Raw genomic sequence first — 18,959 nt, 5'->3', positions numbered from 1 at the left:
TAAAAACATACAATTTTGGGCGAAAGTAAAGTACAGTTACGTAAAATTTAGAAATGTTAGAAGTTTTAAATTAGTTTTAGAATGTTTTGAATGTTTCAAATTAGTTTTAGTTTTGAATGATTGTAAATGAACATCAAACTTTTAAAAACGCCAGAGTGCGTAGTATTTACGTATTATTATCACACTTTTATGATTTTGCTCCATAGTATTGGATTCTATAGATATGTCTAAAAAAGAACGGTGCTCATCACTGCCTGATTTACAAGAACAAGAAATTTATCGTCTTCCATGTTCATTTTCCACGAGTCAAGTTTTTATTAACGAGATCTATGTATGATAAGTAATCATCGTGAAATGTACGACCATAGACAAAATAGAGAATAGACCTAATATGTAATGTATTTTAGTATCCCATATTTTGGGAAGGTAACATGATCCTTTTATCATTTTCAAGACACATTATTAAAGATGCCACTATAATAGACGTGGCAGTAAAAATGCGGAACTGTAAAAGAATTTCACGAGACGACACAGAGATGAGGGAGGTGTAAGAGGTACTGTACTGTTCTCTATCGCTACCGTTACACGCGTTGATACATTGTTTTATTTGTTATGTGACACGTTCGGCCAATACACGTGCTTAACTTTGTGACTGTGTAAAGTTTGTAAAAAAAACCAATCAGGTGTGCAGTCCTTCCAGGAGACTTCTTCCCATTTCCCTTCTATACCTATCTTATATACTCGGATTTTTTTGAGGTCGGTATTTCAGAACATGAGACACAAAGTCCCATATAATGTCAAGTCTATCTTATATTTAGCTAATGGTTAATGATACCCATCATTCAAGTTAACCTCTCATATCGTAAAAGTATAGGTTAAGTTGATTAAGTCCGCTAGGAAAATTGAGTTATGCATTTTTCAAAAGAAATTCGAACATTTGAATTATGCCAGAACTTTCCTAGAGTATCTAATACAATGAGAAATCTTTGTGAATGTGCCTAGTGGTTCAGAATTGTCATCACTGTTTTTCTCGTTATGCACGATTGTATCTAAAGAATTATTTTCTTTACGAGTCGTATACCATTTTGAAATAGAGAAAAATGTTGACGCGACACAGTGTAGTTACAGAATCACCTTCACATGTCGATACAATACCTATAAATCTCGTTGCTACTGAGGATGGCCGAACGCTTTTAGCAGTAACTGGTAAGAGTCCGTGACAATAAAATTAGAAATGTTCGCAACAAACACTTATAGCAATTCATTGTAAACTTTGCAGAACATAAAGACGGTATGTTGGAAATTGTTGCAACTCCAGTTATGCTTGTTGGACAAAGTGAAGCAGCATCGCCGCTAGTAGATGTAAAAAATTTTAATGGAAATCTAATATTACACTCGGTACATTGTTATCTTATGCTTCGTTATTTATCTTACAGAAGAAGCTTTTATTTTTCAGTTGTTTGCTATTTCAGCCTGTTTTTCAAATAAGCGTTGAAAATATTGTCAATGAGTCAGAACTTCAGCAATCAACACAAAATTTTGAGACTGAGCCTAATAGCATTGATCAAATACCATCATGCAGAGAATTAACATGCAAGGAAACAGTTACGCAAGAATATCAGTCTCTTTCTTCGAATGATTCAGTAGCTAGCGAAAAGGATGGAAAAATTTGTAAACAGAAGCCAATTAATACATCTGTGAAAAAAAATAGCCCTGGAAGGCCCAAGAAAAACAAAGCAATTTCTTTGCAAGTAATTCAAGTAATTTTGAAATTGCTTACATTTTATTTTTCCATATGCGATTACAAATAAATTATATGTACAATTAATAATCCATTACATACGATGTATTTGATCTTTCAATCATTATATGGTATAAAGGTAACAGAGAACAAATTTTTTTTGCATTAGGACACAGATAGTTTAATATGCGATATTTGCCATCAAGAATTTGGTAAACAAACATTATATCGGAAACATATGGAAAATCATGCAGAAGAAAAACCACATCGATGTCCAAAATGTTCTGCATCGTTCAACGTGCCGGTAGTAATAATTCTATTCCTCTTCGTTCAATGTTTCATTTGATACTTTCAACATTAATGTATTATATAATGGAATGTATACTCTAGATAGAAATTTTGTTGTTATTTTATATTAATGTTGCAGACAAATTTTACACTTCACATGGCAACGCATAATACAGGTGAACCGAAATGTCCAGAATGTGGGAAAAAATTTGCAAGAATGGCTAGCTTAAAGTCTCATATGTTGTTACATGAAAAAGAAGAAAACTTATTCTGTACAGAATGCGAAGATGCTTTCTCAACAAAGGTCAGTATTAGACAAATGTTTGATATATACTTATAACAATTATTGTGCCGATTTAAAATATTCATAACCAAGGTTATATATGTCGGAGATGAAAGAACACCGGAGCGTCTCGAATTTTGGATAATTCCGCAACATTGTAACCTAGAGTCTACTGTAGCTGTAATTAAACAATTGTAGTTATTCAATCCGATTGTAATTGTTTGAGAGTCGTGATAATGAGCTTGGGCTCGAGGCGACAGCCAGTTGCCGAACGTAGCCGCGGTCACGGGATGAACGCTTTGTCTAACAAAGGTATGGAGTAATTCTATAGCTCTCCTTAAAAGAAATATTTGTGGCGGCACGCGACAGCAAACATTCCGACGGCATCTGCCCCGTGGCTCGCCACACGCAGATCCTATTCTTCGAGTAAGATGATTGTCGATGCGTCTCCGCAGTACACGTTCAGCTAGCCTGAGGGCCCGTTATAAATCTTAAGATTTAGCTAACTAAAGTCCTTCAAACAAACAGTCTGTGTCCCAACTACGAGAAGATAGAGGAGACCTATTTTTCAACGAACGACGTCTCCCACTAGCAACTTTCCCTCGAGGGCGGCTAGCATCTTTTTCTAACCACCGATGTGGAGATTGACCAATTAGCAGTAGCATGGAGATTGACCAAGTAGCAGCAACGCCAATTTCCCTTACTTTCTGAACGAAGGCTTTTCTCGACGAATCCGATGATCTCGTGTCCTTAGACACACTCCAATATAGTTTTCCTCTGTGGCATCATCGGGACGGAAATTCATTCTCTTGCGATCTCGTCGACGAAGAGAGTAACCCCTTACGATCAGTGAATATTACGCGTCCGACTTAGAATTTGTAAGCACGTTCATCTATCATCCCGTCGACCGCGGATTCGTTATTGAACCTAGGATCATTGTCATTAGTTTCTCGAGTATCTAATTACCACGGTTACTTATCCGGTTCTATGATAATCGTATTTGCACTAGTCAATGTCTTCTCTATTGCATAACGATAACGTGTAATCCAAACGAAGATTCGTTTCACGCGCCTAACCCTAATTCTAATGTAAACCCGACATATTAATAAACATTTTAATTGCTAATTGATTTATTCACAGTATAATCTTGTCTTAATTCAATAAAGATAAGAAAATAAAAATGAAAATAGTTATTCTTTCGAAAATCAATGGCAAATTAAAAATTATTGACGATATACTTTAATCTTGAACATTATAGACTCAATTAGATGCACATTTAAAGCTACATGGGGAAAAGTGGACGGTTGAAGAAGTACGAAAATGTAAATTATGTAATAAACAGTTCAGTCAACCCGCCTTATATAGACTTCATATTCGTGAGCACTATAGGGTAAGATGCTACCAGTGTCAAATGTATTCCAAGTGACGATTCCCAGAGGATTCTGGCGAGGTTGATATAATTTGTACCACTATTTCGTCTTTAGTTGCAGACAAAAGTAGTAAAACAAACGAAAAGAGGGACAAAACACAAAACAATGTATAAGTGTACCATATGTTTGAAGTCTTTTCAAAAGCCAAGTCAATTGATGCGGCATATTAGAGTGCATACTGGTGAAAAACCTTTCAAAGTAACCTAATTTTCACTTCGTGTAATTGTATTTTTTGGATGATAAATGATCTAAATTTTGTTTAATTTCAAAGTGTACAGACTGCGGTCGTGCATTCACGCAAAAGAGTTCGCTGCAAATTCATACGTGGCAACACAATGGTATTCGACCTCATGCTTGTGAGTTTTGCAATGCCAAGTTTAGTCAGAAAGGTAATTTTTTACAATAACTGTTTACGATTGAATTTATTGCTATTTATTTATTCTTTAAGTCACTCCTACTTCTATTTATACATAAATATGAATACTTCCAGGTAATTTGAATGCTCATATAATGAGAGTTCACAATGTCCCAGAGGGAGAACCTATATACGGATGTAATTATTGTTCATGCGTGTTTAAAAAACTCGGCAGTTTGAATGGTCACATGAAACGTATGCATACCAATGTAAATGAGGTAATTTATGACCAAAATTATTACTTGACATGTCTCTCAGTTCATTTGTTATTAATGCTACAATGCATTGAAATCATTAGATCGATGTGCAATGACATTTTTAGGAGAATAGCATTAATGACAATACTCATTCGAGTAATACCATGGAGTCTGATATACGTTCAACAGTTGATAGTGTTATAACACAACTGGCATCTTTAGAATCCGACATTCATCAGACTACAGAATCGTCAAATTTCGAACCGCGTTTATTATCGGAAAACGTAACGAAAAAGGATATTTTACAACAAGCATTGAAAAACAGTGGTCTTCCTAGTAAAAATAAAATTGCTTCTGAAGGTACGCATTACACTCGATAAACTACAAGATTATGGCATAATTATTTTTAATAATTAACTATGTTTTGTTTATTAACGGTATATCAGAGATAAAGAAGTTTGGAGCTCGTGTTAATTTTGTAACATTATTGGATCGAGCGCCTGATGGTGATACGAGGTAATCCGTTTTATATGTACCTAAAAGCAAATTTATCGTTAAAAGCAAGTGTATTGCAAAAAGCACATAGTTGATATAAATCGTTTTTCCTTCTTGTTATTCCTTTAGAAAATATTTGACAATAAAACAACGATGCGTAGGAAACGTGAGATGGTACGCGTGTACATTTTGTCACAAAGAATTCAAAAAACCATCAGATTTGATACGCCATTTGCGTGTTCATACGCAAGAAAAGCCTTTTAAGGTACTTATATGTGCACATTAAAACATTTTTTACATATCTTGAAGAGATCTTTTTTTACTTACTTTATCTTAGATTTTTTTTTTAACATTTATACTTATTTGTATCTTTAGTGCACCCACTGTTATCGTTCGTTCGCTTTGAAATCTACTATGATAGCACACGAACGTACGCATTCAAGTGTTAAACGTTACGCTTGTGGTTCCTGCGAGAAAGCATTCGTGTGCCATAGTAGTTTAATTGCACATACTAGGTAAGTGACTGTTACATTTTTTCTTATAATAGAATCGGATGACATGCAAATAAGCCTTTTATAATAGATTGCATGCAAAGTCCGAAAATTGTTCAAATAAAACCACTGACAATGATAAGGATCCCGACACATATGCAGTAATTGATGCTGACATTTATCCCACTGATCAATCGAAAAATCAAATAAAGGGTAAATTAAAATTATCACCGGAAGCAGAAAGCTTGGTTCCTCAAGTTATCTTGCAAGAACCGTTGGTAATTAGTGATACAGGAAATAAAATTTCCGTGGTATCTTCGGGAAAGGAAAAACGTGCTTATGATACATCTACTGATCATGCCAGACCCCACAAATGTTGGATTTGTCAGGCGGCATTTAGAAAGATCAGTCACTTGAAGCAACATCATCGCCGCCACACTGGAGAACGTCCATATAAATGCACAAAATGCGATAGGTACATGCGCAAATTTTTTTTCGATTTATTATCTCTCCTCTTTCTTCCTTTAAAACATACATCTAATAAATTTCTTGTTTCTCCTTTCTTTTTGTGCACATAAATTGTTAACAAGAGTATTATTCAACCAGTAATAAATCGTTTTAAATCGTTTCAGGAGATTTACATCGAATAGTGTTCTAAAATCGCATTTGCATACTCACGAAGATTCGAGACCATACGGTTGTTCTCTTTGTAATGCGAAATTTTCTACACAAAGCAGCATGAAAAGACACTTGGTTACTCACAGTAATAAAAGACCGTTCATGTGCCCTTATTGTCACAAGACTTTCAAAACTTACGTCAATTGTCGGAAACACATGAAAATACATAAGCATGAACTGGCACAACGGGTATAGTATTTATTACAGAAGAAAAGAAAACAAAAATTGGATTCGTCATTAATCATGAAACATTATGTTTTTCTCTGAATTCGTAGCAATTGGAACAACAGAAAATCAGAATACAAGAACAAGCTTCAGACAAGTCAAATATGAAGGAAAGTTCTAAACAAGAAGCGGCTCTTGAATCGTCTTCCTCCTCTTCTGCCTCTATCACTACAATTAATTCCACTATTACCAGCAACATCTCCGTTACTACCACTGCCACTACCAGTACCACCCCTACCACCGTCACAACTTCCTCTTCTACGTTTTCAGATAATCTTGCACTTTCTCGTCTTGGATCGGTTGAATTATCATTTCAATCGCAGCTCGGATCAGAGCTTTCACAAGCTTTTCCCGAGTTTCAAAATATAACTGAAGGAAAGGAAAAAATAAGACCAGTTTTAGCAACAAATTGCGATACTACAACGTTTATTAATCGTATGTTTCAAATTCGTATGTGTGTTATACGTATCAGGAAATCATATTTTTTTATTTTGTATAAGCTTGTTAATCTTGTATGCACTTTTCTCTTCTTTTGTTCTTTTGTTTTTAGAAAATGTAGCGGGAATAGCTGTAACAAATCTTGAAAATTCACCAATATTACAAGCTGATGAAGCTGGTTCAGTCACGTTGCCCGTTTACTCTGGCGATCAGACACTTACACCGGTATTGTATATCATAGTACCAAGGTGTCAGTAAATAAAGTAAAAGGTGTTCGTTGTAATTACTCTTCGGCATTAAAATCCGTTTTGTTTCGATAGGAAAGTATACGAGAAATAGAAGAAACTTTAAATCAACAGTTTTTTAATATCGGGATGAATCTTAACTTGGGAGGTAATCACTCGAGACATTCGAGTAGTACAAACACGAGTGATTTTAGTCATATGAAAGAGCAACAGCAACCTGTATTGAATGTTATATATGAAAATAATAATAACAGTAACTGTAATAGTAACGTAGAATCAGCTGGAGAACATGTATTTTCGACGCAATTAGATTCATTTGAGATGGACCATATTACTTTGCAAGTAAGACAAAGATTTCTTTTTCTATAAATTGTCTTCGTTACAGAGAATGTGAAACCAATAAAGATCTTATCTGTTAGTCGGATACTGAAATTGACATTGGACTAGATACAAGAAATTCAACTAGTATGGCGAGTATACTACCTAGAAATGTAAAAGATGAACATCGTCTTTCTGTTTGTGTTACAACACCAGATAACATAAATGTTGAACAATCAGAAAAGTCTGGTGTGCAAGCAGTTGTATTTGTTTCCCAGCCAAACTTCTCCAAAAAAGAGAATATAACAAATGAATTTACTGTAGAAGAAACCCAGAAGAACAGTATTCACAAACAATGTATAATCAATCCGATATTCTTTACGTAAGTTTTCGTTAGTTTCTTTTTTCAGCTGTCTACTCTCTTTACACATATGCTGTTCTAATATATGTATTTATCGCGAACAAATCAGAAACAATTACAGTGAAAACAAATATTCAATTTGCGTAGAGAAGACTTTCGGGGAACATCACAAGATTTCAAGATTCAGTCAAATATGCACGCTTTGTCATCCGATGTTCCAGAAATCGTTAAAACCGCTACGGGCAAAATATCCCGTGGACAATCTCTATTACAGTGTCACATGTGTAGCCAACAAGGATTCACGACAGTTGGTTTAAAGGTAAATATTTTAAAATAAATAATAGATGTTTTCTTTCTTCTCCTAGTCGTTATTTTTCGCTAATTCGGTCCGTGTGTGTTCTCCGTCACATTTAATTGTTGACGTCGTCAATGTTTAATGAAGGTATTTTTTTGGTGTAAGGAACATTTGACAAGCCATCGCGGAACGAAGGAATATCAGTGCACAGAGTGCTCTTCTAAATTTTACACAAATGGTGGATTAAATAGACATTCGAAGATTCATGTCGTCAAGCAGTGAGTGTCGAAAAAAATGTTACATTGACATGAATTATAATTGATTATTGTACTTTGTTATGTTTTTTTGTAGACCATTTAAATGTTTATCGTGTGAGAAGCAGTTTAACAATAGGATCCAATTACTATCACATAGTAAAATTCATGAAACTTCAATATGGAATGCTTCAGGGATAACTGATAATTCAGATAATTCGACGTTTTTATCGGAAGTGCATCAACCGCGGATTGCAAATGATCATTCACCATTACATAATATTATGATAGAACCCGATTCTGCCGTTTCTGAGAAAGTTCTGTTGGATACAGTAGCTGAAAAAGAAGTAATGGATCAAGTAGAAGTAAGTTTCTTATTAGTTATTGCTACGCTGCAGCAAAACGGAACGCTGACAAAGGATTATTAACTGAATTTTTTTATACGCAATATAGATTTTGCTGGAAAAGAAGGAACGAAAAGAGTATACAAACAAATGTAAATATTGTCCGAAAACTTTTCGCAAGCCAAGCGATCTTATAAGACATGTACGCACACACACAGGAGAACGACCATACAAGTGCGATTATTGCAGTAAAAGTTTTGCCGTAAAATGTACTTTGGATTCTCATACAAAAGTTCATACGGGAAAAAAGACATTTCGCTGCCATGTGTGCAATAGTTTATTTGCGACTAAAGGTAGCTTGAAAGTTCACATGCGTTTACATACCGGTAAGTTGAATAATTACTATTCAAGTTTTCATTCTGTATAATAATAATATGTTATATATGTCGGAGATGAAAGGACATCGGAGCTTTCCCTTTGGAACTTCGGGAAAATCCCTTAACACCGTAATCTAGATTCTAACATAATTAAACAATTGTCGTCTTTCGATCCAATTGTATTTCTTCGAGATTTGTGATAATGAGCTGGGGCTCGAGGCGACAGTCAGTCGCCGAACGTAGCCGCGGTCACGGGATGAACGCTTTGTCTAACAAAGGTATGGAGTAATTTTATAGCTCTCCTTAAAAGAAATATTTGTAGCGGCACGCGACAGTAAACATTCCAATGGTTTCTGTCTCGTGGCTCGCCATACGCAGACCCTATTCTTCGGGTATGATGGTTACCAAATGCCGACGCATCTCCACAGTACATGTTCAGCTAGCCTGAGAGCCGTTATAAACATTAAGATTTAATTACCTAAAGTCCTTTGAACAGACAAACAGTCTTTGTCCCAACTACGGGAAGATAGGGGAGATCTATTTTTCAACGAACGACGCTTCCCGCTAGCAACCTTCCCTCAAGGACGGCTAGCATCCTTTTCTAGCCACCGACATGGAAATTGACCAATTAACAGCAACGTCAATTTCCCTCACTTTCTGAACGAAGACTATCCTCGATGAATCCGATGATTCGTCGAATTCTCGAAAGAGTATGCACGTGCTAGCCGACGTGATACATCTGACGGAAAGTCATTCTCTCGTGAGGTCGTATTAGCGAGTTACTTAGCGTCTGTACGCTCGGTGGATATTCCACGTTTTAACAAAGAGTTAGTTTAGTTATACTTCCATCGTAGCCAAGCAAGTCGAGTACGATTTGGGCTTTGGAAGAAAGCGCATCCTATTATCCCGTTGACCGCGGATTCGTTATTGAACCTAGGATCATTGTCATTAGCTTCTCGAGTATCTAATTACCACTGTTACTTGTCACATTCTGTAATAATCGTAATAATTCTGTAATAATTTGCACTAGTCAATGTCTTCTCTATTGCATAACGACAATGTGTAATCCAAATGAAGATTCGTTTCACGCCCCTAACCTTAATTCTAATGAAAATCCGACATATATAAATAAGTAGTATCGACTATTTCTTTCCTATATTTCTGTAAATTGTTTAATAAATTTTGATCAATGTTTCTGAAGGTTCGAAACCATTTAGATGCCCTATATGCGATTCGAGATTTCGAACATCCGGCCATAGGAAAGTACACTTATTGAAACATGCACGCGAACACAAAGATAATCCAAAGAGAAAACAAAGACATTTGAAGGTTGCAGTCATAGCTGAAGTAGCGACTGATCTTGAGAAATGTGACGGAAAGGAAGAGAAAATGAATAATTTTGAGCCGAAGCAGCAAATAGCACAGGAACAGCAGCTATCACAGGCAGTTGCAGGATTAACGTCCCATTTAGAGGCATATAGTATTGAAACAGCTGCTTCCTGTTTATCTGATCAAATTAATTTCGATGCAGAAGGTATCGTATCGAACAACAATCAAACGATAGTGTCCATAAACGAAAACAATCAGTTAGTTACGAATTTACACTTTCTTCTGACAAATGGTCTTGTTACTATACAAACCGAAGAATCGTTGTTATCACAATCATCTGCATCACCAGCTAACAATTCGCAGCATCGACCGGCTGGGGTTCCCGATACTGGGTGTGCACTAACAACATCTAGCGTCGTATCTGATACTAACGAACAACATGCCAAGGATGAAATTCATATAGAACAAATGTTAAAAACGCCAGCAAATAATTGTCTTTTAGCAATATCAACCGTGACACCTTCATTGGAACGACAGCTGGAGCCATTTTCAAAGGTGATTACGGAAGAAACGTTACCAGTAGTAGCCAATAAACCGACGATTAAAGGGAATCCATCGAAAAAGGAATGCGACATTTGTGGGAAAATATTTACAAAACCGTATCAAGTCGAAAGACATAAACGAATTCATACGGGTGAACGGCCATACAAGTGTGATCTATGTACAAAATCATTTGCCCAAAAGTCAACTCTACAGATGCATCAAAAACACCACACTGGCGATCGACCCTACGCTTGTTCGTACTGTGAATATTCTTTTACGCAAAAGGGCAATCTTCGAACACATGTTAAACGCGTACATCAACTGGATACTGTTGACATCAGGAAATGGAAACGTAGCCGTCAATCCTTCCTACCTAAAACATCTCTTCAGGAAAACACGATCGAAGCTAAGAGTCTAAATTTAGACAACATATCGTTTGTAGAGCTGCTTAAATAGTAATATGCATCTGGTACAAAAACTATCATTTTACTCTTTAATTAAATTTTATGCCTTCGACAAAAATTGTTAACTGCGATAGAATATTGATTAAATGATAGAGACAATAATATTTCGACATTCTTCTTATTTACGTTACTATTTAATATGTTAAATAATTACTCGATACTATCTCGCAAATAAATATAATCTGTCGTCGCATCCAATGTATAAAACGTTCGCCGATTTATATGAAAGCAAAAATAAATTTTTAACGTGTAATGTCGTTTTAATATTAAAACACAACTGTTTGATCAAGGTATCATATTAATGTTTGTAATTACATTTTGTTTCAGTTACAGGACAACCATTCGGATGATTTTTATAAAACCAACAGGGTTTAGTCTTCGTGCATGGCAATGGTAACTTATATTTTTTTGATTTTTCATTAATTCTTACTCCTGTTCCAGGTATTCTAAATTCTACCCTTCCTTGAGTAACACGAAATATATAGCTATGATTTTTTAGTAAAGTTTGAAGACCTCCACATTCTTTTCGCAAATGTATCATAGCTTCTTTAGGAATTGATTCAGCGATTTCACGTAATTCAAGGCATCTGCCAGCGTTCCAAAGCTTTTTGGGTGTTCCTTCGATAGTCATAATGCGACCTTCATGAAGCAACTGATTCGATACGATATCAACAATATTTGCAATTAATGTTTTGTCTAATTGTGTACAATTTCGTACTTTTTCCACTTTGTCCCGTGGCTTAAAGTCGCAAGTCCATTCTTCAACTATTTCACTATCGACTGTTTTATCACTCAATTCGTATTTTTGCCAAGTCAAAGTTGTCTTTGTACTTAGCATTTGTTGAATACGATCTTCGAGTTCTTTAACCCCTTCGGGCGTTCTTTCCCATCCAATCAGGCATATTCGTTTCGTAGAGGGAATTCTTAATTTATCGAGATGTGTTGTAAAACCACATTGGACGCATATACTTCTCACATAATCAATGTACTCCGAATATTGACTTTTCGAGGCACAGTACCTTTGATACTTTGCGCCATTAAGTTCATATGGACAACAGGGTAATAAAAAGAAACGACAGTTGTTAGAGCTACGTGCAGCAATTATCGGAATCCATGGTGTTAACTCGTCTGAATGGTTTCCTATGATCCAGTCTACTTCCGGATATACAGTCGTAGACGATGGAACAACGGTAGAAACCTGTACAAAATGTTTCAGTAAATTTAATCAATCGATCGTAAGATCGAAGATACGTAATCACGTATATATGTATGTACATAAGATGAAATAAATTGCTATTAATATTTGTATTACAAAATTGATATAAATAATACTCATACATACTTGCAATGGAGTTTCAGGTGGGTATAAATCCCATATTTTCCTCCTTCGCAAATCAATTCCTAATCCGCGGTGACCTTCGTTAAATAGGATGTGCACGAGTAAACCATTACCGCATCCCAAATCGAGAAACGATTGTAAATTATTAGTTTTCTTTTCAAATCTCTCTTTCTCCCACAATAACAGTAAATAGGCAGCGATTCCAATATCCTCATAAACAAATTTCGTTGGATCTGTACTTTCAGGCCAGTTCTTTATCAATTTCGTACCATATTTCTCCTTCAACTTACAATACAATTTTGCATATTTTTCAGCTGACACGAGATTCAATGAAGTCAACGGGATCGATGTTCTTTCTGAGTTGCTGCTTCTTGCCCATTTCAGGATACATGGGAGAAGTTTCTGCTTTAACCATTCAATGCTGAAATCGGATATAATGTTATTCTCTCCATAGACACTAAGAGATGTATAACCGTCTGTTCCTTGTTGTAACATAAATGCTATTTTAGCACCAAGAGACTGTTTATGCGAGAGAAAGGGTTTGTGGACATTTATTATGCAACCCTCTTCACTATTGGATAAAAGAAATTCAATACCACTGGAAAATATGTGTGGCATACGTGGCAACTGCTTTGCCACATATAAGTGAACCTTCCTTTTGGCTGTAACAGCCACCTGATCAGAAATGTGCAGTACTTCTAGTAATTTTATGTTATCAATGTTGTCTGTTTGATGATCTGTACTTAAAGTTGAAATATCCAGGGTATTAATACACTGAAAAATTTGGAAGATATCGCAGCTAGTTTCGATATCCAGTATTTCAATAGATGCAAGAATTCTACGGTTTACAGTTTGAGGATTACGACGCCATATACTAATGGCTTTGAAAAATTGTGAAGCATTAATTCCACTTTGATCACGTATTATGGTTTTGAAATCCATATTTTACATGATACAATTGCATCTACGATGTGAATACTATCTTTATGTTAATACCATACATGTTAGTCTGTTTGTTTACTTGTTTCTTCCTGCTTTGAGTACTAAAAATCACATTAAAATACAGATAATTAGGATATGTAAAAAAAAGAAGGAAGGAAGAAGATGGTAAGCATTCACAAAATATATATTAATAATATTATTGATATTGATATACCTTTTTAACAATCCATTCTGCATCTTGTACTGCCTTTTTCATAATTTGCTGAATACGCTCCTCATCTGGTTCGATTAAATGCTGTTTAAAACTCTGCAAGCATTAGAGTACAAAACCAATTATTATTAAATAATTAAATTTACTTGAAAATCAAATTAATCACATGTTCGTTGTGTGAATATTACATATTTTACCGCATAACCTAAACGTTTTATTGTTCATTATTTTTACTGAAAGTAGTGAATTTGATCTCCAAATGTATTTGTTAATATGAAAATTGTTATACAATTTACCTGCTTAACCGAATGTCTATAAAATCCTTGTGCTTCTTTTGGTAATTTTCCACATTCTCGCAGCAAAAATTTGTACAGCTGTTTGGGCGATTTTAAAGCTGCTTCTCGTAACATTGTACTTGCCATTTTAGTGAAAAGTTGGAGAAAATATAAAGAAAAACAATAATTATTAAATGTTAAGAATATTATATTGCGTAATTTTATGTAAGAATGTTAAGAAATACGAAGTTGCACGATTGTTTACGATTCAGTTTCTTTCATCCTATTTTAATTGAAATTAATATGATGATAGGACAAGGAGAGAAACCCCTAGTGTAGCGTAAAATCACTGGACGGTCTTTAAAGTTAATAAAGGTGGTAACATAAAAGGAAGATTATAATTAGTACAATATAATTAGAAAATTTCAGCGACTTTGTATAATGACATGTGTATTTTTAATATATAAATATATCAAAGAGTAAAAATATAGTTGTAAAATCTCTTATAAAGATATGTATATACATATGTACACAGGTAAAAGTACTTAAGTTTGAAGGCGCTGCGTAGCATCTTCTAGCAGTATTGTACGTAGATAATATACAAATAATTGTTAATAGTGTGATTAAAGCGTTATGATAAATTTACGTCGATACAAGGTAGTAAACATTTTATTAAAATGTTATCGAACAAACATAATTCGATTGAAAAGTAGTGGAAAGCATCCTACTGCCGGAATAATCGGTAATATTGCGTATACACTTTACTAATATCATATATTTGGATATACTGCTTTTCTTACTGTTAAGTTCTTATTTTACTTAGTAATCGGAGATGAAATTTTAAAAGCGCAAGTAAAAGATACTAATTGTTTTTATGCGTGTAAGCTGCTTTATAATCATGGAGTCAAGGTTCAGAAAGTAGGTATAACTTAATCCATGATGTCTACAGTTTATCTGTCAAGTATTGTTGTTTTCTATTAATACTATTTTTTATTTTAATTATCTATTCCTAGACTGCAGTCGTACGAGACAATGTTGAAGATATTTCCAAAGAGATAAAATACTTTTCTAAAATGTTCAACTATGTTTTTACATCCGGTGGTATAGGACCAACTCACGATGATGTTACATATGAAGGTAAAATATAGTCTGAAAATTAATAAGAGTACATAAGTAAGTGTTCATTATAATGAAATTATATTTTACAGCTTTAGCATTGGCCTTTAACGATTCATTGCACTATCACCCAACGCTAGTGAAGATTATAAAAGATTGCTTCAGTTATGGAACTTTCCCTTCACCGGCTTATAAAATGGCATATGTAAGTAATGATTCAAACGAATGGTGTAAATTAAATGATAGCATGTTAATACTTATTTGACGATCGATGTAAACTAGGTTCTTAATTTAAGATACCCACTAAATCTGTACTTAAATTTGGGATAGACCAAGTCACAGGTAAAAAGCTGAATTATCCGTGTATAACGGTGGAAAATGTTCACATCTTCCCTGGCTCACCCATGTTTTTTGAAATATCGTTTCAGGCATTTTGCAAGGTATAATATGCACACATTGTTTGAATAATTGTTCAAGAGTAGAAAAGATCTTGTTTTTGTAGGAATGTTTTGCTAGCTACAAAAGTTTTGCAGCAACTGAAGTTTACATAAATGCAAAAGAGGAATCATTCGCAGATGTTTTATATGCAGTTGCACAAGAATGTCCAACTGTTACCTTCGGCTCGTATCCGGAATGGAATAGGTAATAAAATCGACTACAATACAAAAAAATGATAAAGAAGTTGGTAGATAATTGAAATCACTTTGTAGATATTATAAAGCACGTGTAACCATAGAAAGTGAAAACGAAAAAGATACTGAAACAGCAAAAACAATGTTTTGTAATCGTATTCCGAGAAATGTGCTAGTACATTATGATCGTACGCCACATGTGGATTGTCTATCAAAGTACGAAGCATGGATTCAAAAGTCCCAACGTCGATCATTTTATGAGCGTTCCTTTAAGAAATTCGTGTAATGCATCTACAACTGGAAAAAGTATCGATTATTTGTATCGATTATAAGGTGTCATCGAATTTTTCTTTGTTTTCTTTCTCTTTCTTTCCTTGTAGAAACTATTATAAGAAACCTGAAAATGTTTGGATATATTTGGATGGTAGCGAAGAGTCAGTCCTTATGATACATCTTGCTCGAATCGCTAGTAACAAACTGCAACATTGTTCAAACTTCAAACTGCGTGCAATTTGTTTGAAATCTGATATGTTAAAGTCGGGCACTGACGAATTCTTGCATGAACTTAAAAACAGGTAGGTATGATGTCGATACATGTCAAAACTGTTACAAACAAAAATTATATTGGATTGCATGTAGAACGTGACAATCAATTTTCTAAAATAGATCTAAACTAACATGAACATAACTAATTTGACTGATCTGATAGATATAATATCGAGCTATGTAAGTTAGAACATTTGGAAAGCGATGCCGCTGACACGATAAGCAATTTCGCTGTGTTAAAACCAGAATTACAAGTGTTATTGGTTGGAAAACGGCTGAATAACAATAAAAGAGTAATGTACGATGATCTTGCACGATTAAACGACGACAGTTCTAAGTCTGTGCAAGTACATTTTCCACTCACTGATTGGACAGATGACGATATTGAAGATTTCTTTAGTTCACTCTGTTTACCATACTATACAGTAAAAACGTATTAAAATCGATAAGTAAGTAAGTAAAAATGTGTCTTTCTATCCTTACTTCGTTTGCTGATTTACTCTCCCTCTCTCTTTTTTTGTTTACCCTTTTGTTTTTGTTTTCGTTTCTTTCTGATTATGCTTGGTTAGATATTGCCATATATATTGTATATATTTATATAAGTCGTTTCCCGTATAAAGAAATATAACTTATTTTCATAGGTATGGGGCAGAAAAATAAGAGCAAGAATAAGCCAAAATATGTAATATGCTGCTAATGGAAGTGTGACCGAGATAGCTGTATCTCGTATTAAATTTTATATTTATTGATTGATTCAATAGCAGATTATTGTATGATCAATGGTCTTCTTTCATACAACAAAGACGTAAATAAAAACAAATTCACACAAAAGTTGTTTAGAAATCAGTTTATAATCGAAACATTATCAGAAATTATCGAAGTTGCGTTTCTTCATATTTTAATCCCTGATTATCACGAGGATGGCGAGATACGTTACGAAGAAAATACATGGAAAAACATCTATGTTTATAGATTGCTTTTTAATGTATCTTTAAAGACGATGAGCAGGAGGAAAAGGATTAATTAAACGTTTAAGGTTTTGATGGATACGATTAAAAAAGATTCATTAAACCCTTAAATCGTATTGGTATGAATTCATGTCATTTATTTTAAACTCATAGTTGAGTCGCGACGTCTCATTGTTTTGTTCCAAAGAAAAAGAAGCTTTGTTACTTGCTCGCATCCTCTTGAAATTTAATTTCGCATTGAAGTATTTTTAGCTTTTTTTCTTTTGAAAGCTTAAAACAAAAGTGAATGATAGAATGGTGAGAAGGTGGAGTAGATAAGAACGGTAAGAAAAGCGAATGAATGATGCTAGTCAGATAGTTTATATGTGTGTGTATGCGTGTGTGATTATACAATTTATAAACCATATACAGTGCGATATTCTTCGTTATACTAATTACTATATACGAGTTGTTTTTTTTATATTTATTATTATTGCCAATAAAAAGAAAATAGATGTACTTGCTTAAGTCGAATATTCCGTTATTCGCACTTTGTCTTTACGTATCATTCTTCCGCGGTCGCTTACACATCGCTTAACGCTAGAAGCTCCGTACCACAGAACTGTGTCTCCCTTTTTTTTTTACTACTTTTTATCAAAAATTTAGTAGACGATCTCTGAAAATAATAAATCTGAAAAAATAACAAGCAGTAGTGGTTTCAATTGCGGTAAAAAAAGAAAAATTGAACGAGGTAATCCACGAGTGAAACGAAACAAAAAAAATTGAGTAAATGGAAAAAGTTGTGCGAGGAAAGAAGAGAAGGTGGGGAGACGGAAATGAGCCTCATATTTCACCAGAGTATTTCATTTAAGTTTGAAATTGATTACACGAGAGTAGAATAGAATAGAAAGAAGCCGATGATACAAGGTTGGTAGAAGACAGAATACAAGCTGTCTAACTGGATGACTAACTGGTTATTTAACTGATTGGTTCGCTGTATAGCTCATTCATCGATTGACTGACCGACAACTGAGCGATTGATTAATCGACGGATTGATTGTAAGTGGTTGCTCGACTGGTTAGTTGGTAGATAAAAATGAATCGCGAGAAAAGGACGGATATATATCGAAAAGAAAATATGATAAATGAAAATAAAACGCGCGATTTTTCTCGATTTCTCTGCGTCGGTCTTTTTACAATTAGCATATCGAAGTTATTACGATTATAACGGAGAAGAAATCGATCGAGTAAATATTGGCACGACGAATAGTCTATAAAACAATTGCGAACATTAAACGGCAAAATTCTCATCGCAAAATTATTTGATTTGATGTCACGATATGTGTGTTCGATAATTCATTATAGTGGTAATATAGACACAGGGCTATATAGATACGACGGTTGAGAAAGAATAAGATAGTTATAAATAGCAAAAGGGTGGAAGAAAGTTGTAAGGAAAAATCGACGGGTCAAGCCTTCTGCGATAGAAATGATGAACATAAAAGAGATTTGTATCGTTTAAAGATTGGAAATGATACGAAAGAACAGAGGAAGAGTAGGAAAAATATAGGAGTGTGAGAGATCGAGCAGAGACTGATGCGAATGGGGGTTTGATCCTTGCGTAATCGTAGATGAAGCTAGTGGAGATGAGAAGGACGCGGTGGTAATGGTAACGGTAAAGTAGTGGCGGCTGTGGCGGTGGCGGTGGCGGTGGCGGCGGTGGTGGCGGTGGCGGTGGCG

The 18,959-nt window shown here is 34.7% G+C and overlaps 4 protein-coding genes across 8 annotated transcripts; 2 read left to right on the top strand and 2 right to left on the bottom strand.

The window, feature by feature from the left end:
* The first annotated feature begins 442 nt into the window (after positions 1-442).
* On the top strand, positions 443-11,464 carry LOC100747893 (zinc finger protein 236). 3 transcript variants are annotated; one of them, XM_024367814.2, is made up of 24 exons: positions 443-1,206; positions 1,280-1,362; positions 1,473-1,760; positions 1,911-2,045; positions 2,169-2,333; positions 3,571-3,702; positions 3,797-3,940; positions 4,014-4,131; positions 4,233-4,375; positions 4,480-4,714; positions 4,801-4,870; positions 4,979-5,114; positions 5,225-5,364; positions 5,432-5,815; positions 5,973-6,207; positions 6,294-6,678; positions 6,794-6,906; positions 7,002-7,268; positions 7,346-7,626; positions 7,753-7,924; positions 8,066-8,178; positions 8,252-8,519; positions 8,608-8,884; positions 10,077-11,464. In XM_024367814.2, the coding sequence occupies exons 1-24, from the start codon at positions 1,101-1,103 to the stop codon at positions 11,201-11,203; spliced, it is 5,517 nt and encodes a 1,838-aa protein (XP_024223582.1). In that variant the 5' UTR covers positions 443-1,100; the 3' UTR covers positions 11,204-11,464. The 3 variants fall into 3 exon arrangements, with proteins under 3 accessions (XP_024223582.1, XP_012241339.1, XP_012241338.1); XM_012385916.3 differs by having other exon boundaries at positions 444-1,206; positions 1,280-1,398; positions 1,473-1,751; XM_012385915.3 differs by having other exon boundaries at positions 444-1,206; positions 1,280-1,398.
* Positions 11,447-13,507, bottom strand: LOC100747647 (probable tRNA (uracil-O(2)-)-methyltransferase). The gene is made up of 2 exons (XM_012385917.3): positions 12,554-13,507; positions 11,447-12,409 (listed from the first exon to the last, which is right to left on the bottom strand). The coding sequence occupies exons 1-2, from the start codon at positions 13,490-13,492 to the stop codon at positions 11,510-11,512; spliced, it is 1,839 nt and encodes a 612-aa protein (XP_012241340.1). The 5' UTR covers positions 13,493-13,507; the 3' UTR covers positions 11,447-11,509.
* LOC100747770 (LYR motif-containing protein 9) lies at positions 12,873-14,613 on the bottom strand. Of its 2 annotated transcripts, none has more exons than XM_033320846.1 (3): positions 14,000-14,613; positions 13,707-13,799; positions 12,873-12,971 (listed from the first exon to the last, which is right to left on the bottom strand). In XM_033320846.1, the coding sequence occupies exons 1-3, from the start codon at positions 14,123-14,125 to the stop codon at positions 12,966-12,968; spliced, it is 225 nt and encodes a 74-aa protein (XP_033176737.1). In that variant the 5' UTR covers positions 14,126-14,613; the 3' UTR covers positions 12,873-12,965. The 2 variants fall into 2 exon arrangements, with proteins under 2 accessions (XP_033176737.1, XP_003489716.1); XM_003489668.4 differs by lacking the exon at positions 12,873-12,971 and adding an exon at positions 13,548-13,593.
* Positions 14,612-17,103, top strand: LOC100740658 (FAD synthase). Of its 2 annotated transcripts, none has more exons than XM_003489693.3 (10): positions 14,612-14,720; positions 14,802-14,896; positions 14,992-15,115; positions 15,187-15,299; positions 15,391-15,534; positions 15,597-15,736; positions 15,805-16,008; positions 16,107-16,301; positions 16,436-16,721; positions 16,914-17,103. In XM_003489693.3, the coding sequence occupies exons 1-9, from the start codon at positions 14,612-14,614 to the stop codon at positions 16,710-16,712; spliced, it is 1,401 nt and encodes a 466-aa protein (XP_003489741.1). In that variant the 3' UTR covers positions 16,713-16,721; positions 16,914-17,103. The 2 variants fall into 2 exon arrangements, with proteins under 2 accessions (XP_003489741.1, XP_033176735.1); XM_033320844.1 differs by having other exon boundaries at positions 16,436-16,725.
* The last annotated feature ends 1,856 nt before the right edge of the window (positions 17,104-18,959 follow it).

The sequence above is a fragment of the Bombus impatiens genome, unplaced genomic scaffold (genome assembly GCF_000188095.3).
Source record: "Bombus impatiens unplaced genomic scaffold, BIMP_2.2 scf_0361, whole genome shotgun sequence".
NCBI classification, from domain to species: Eukaryota; Metazoa; Arthropoda; class Insecta; order Hymenoptera; family Apidae; genus Bombus; species Bombus impatiens.
Note: the sequence above shows the minus strand (reverse complement) of the source record. Positions and strands in the feature narration are given on the sequence as shown.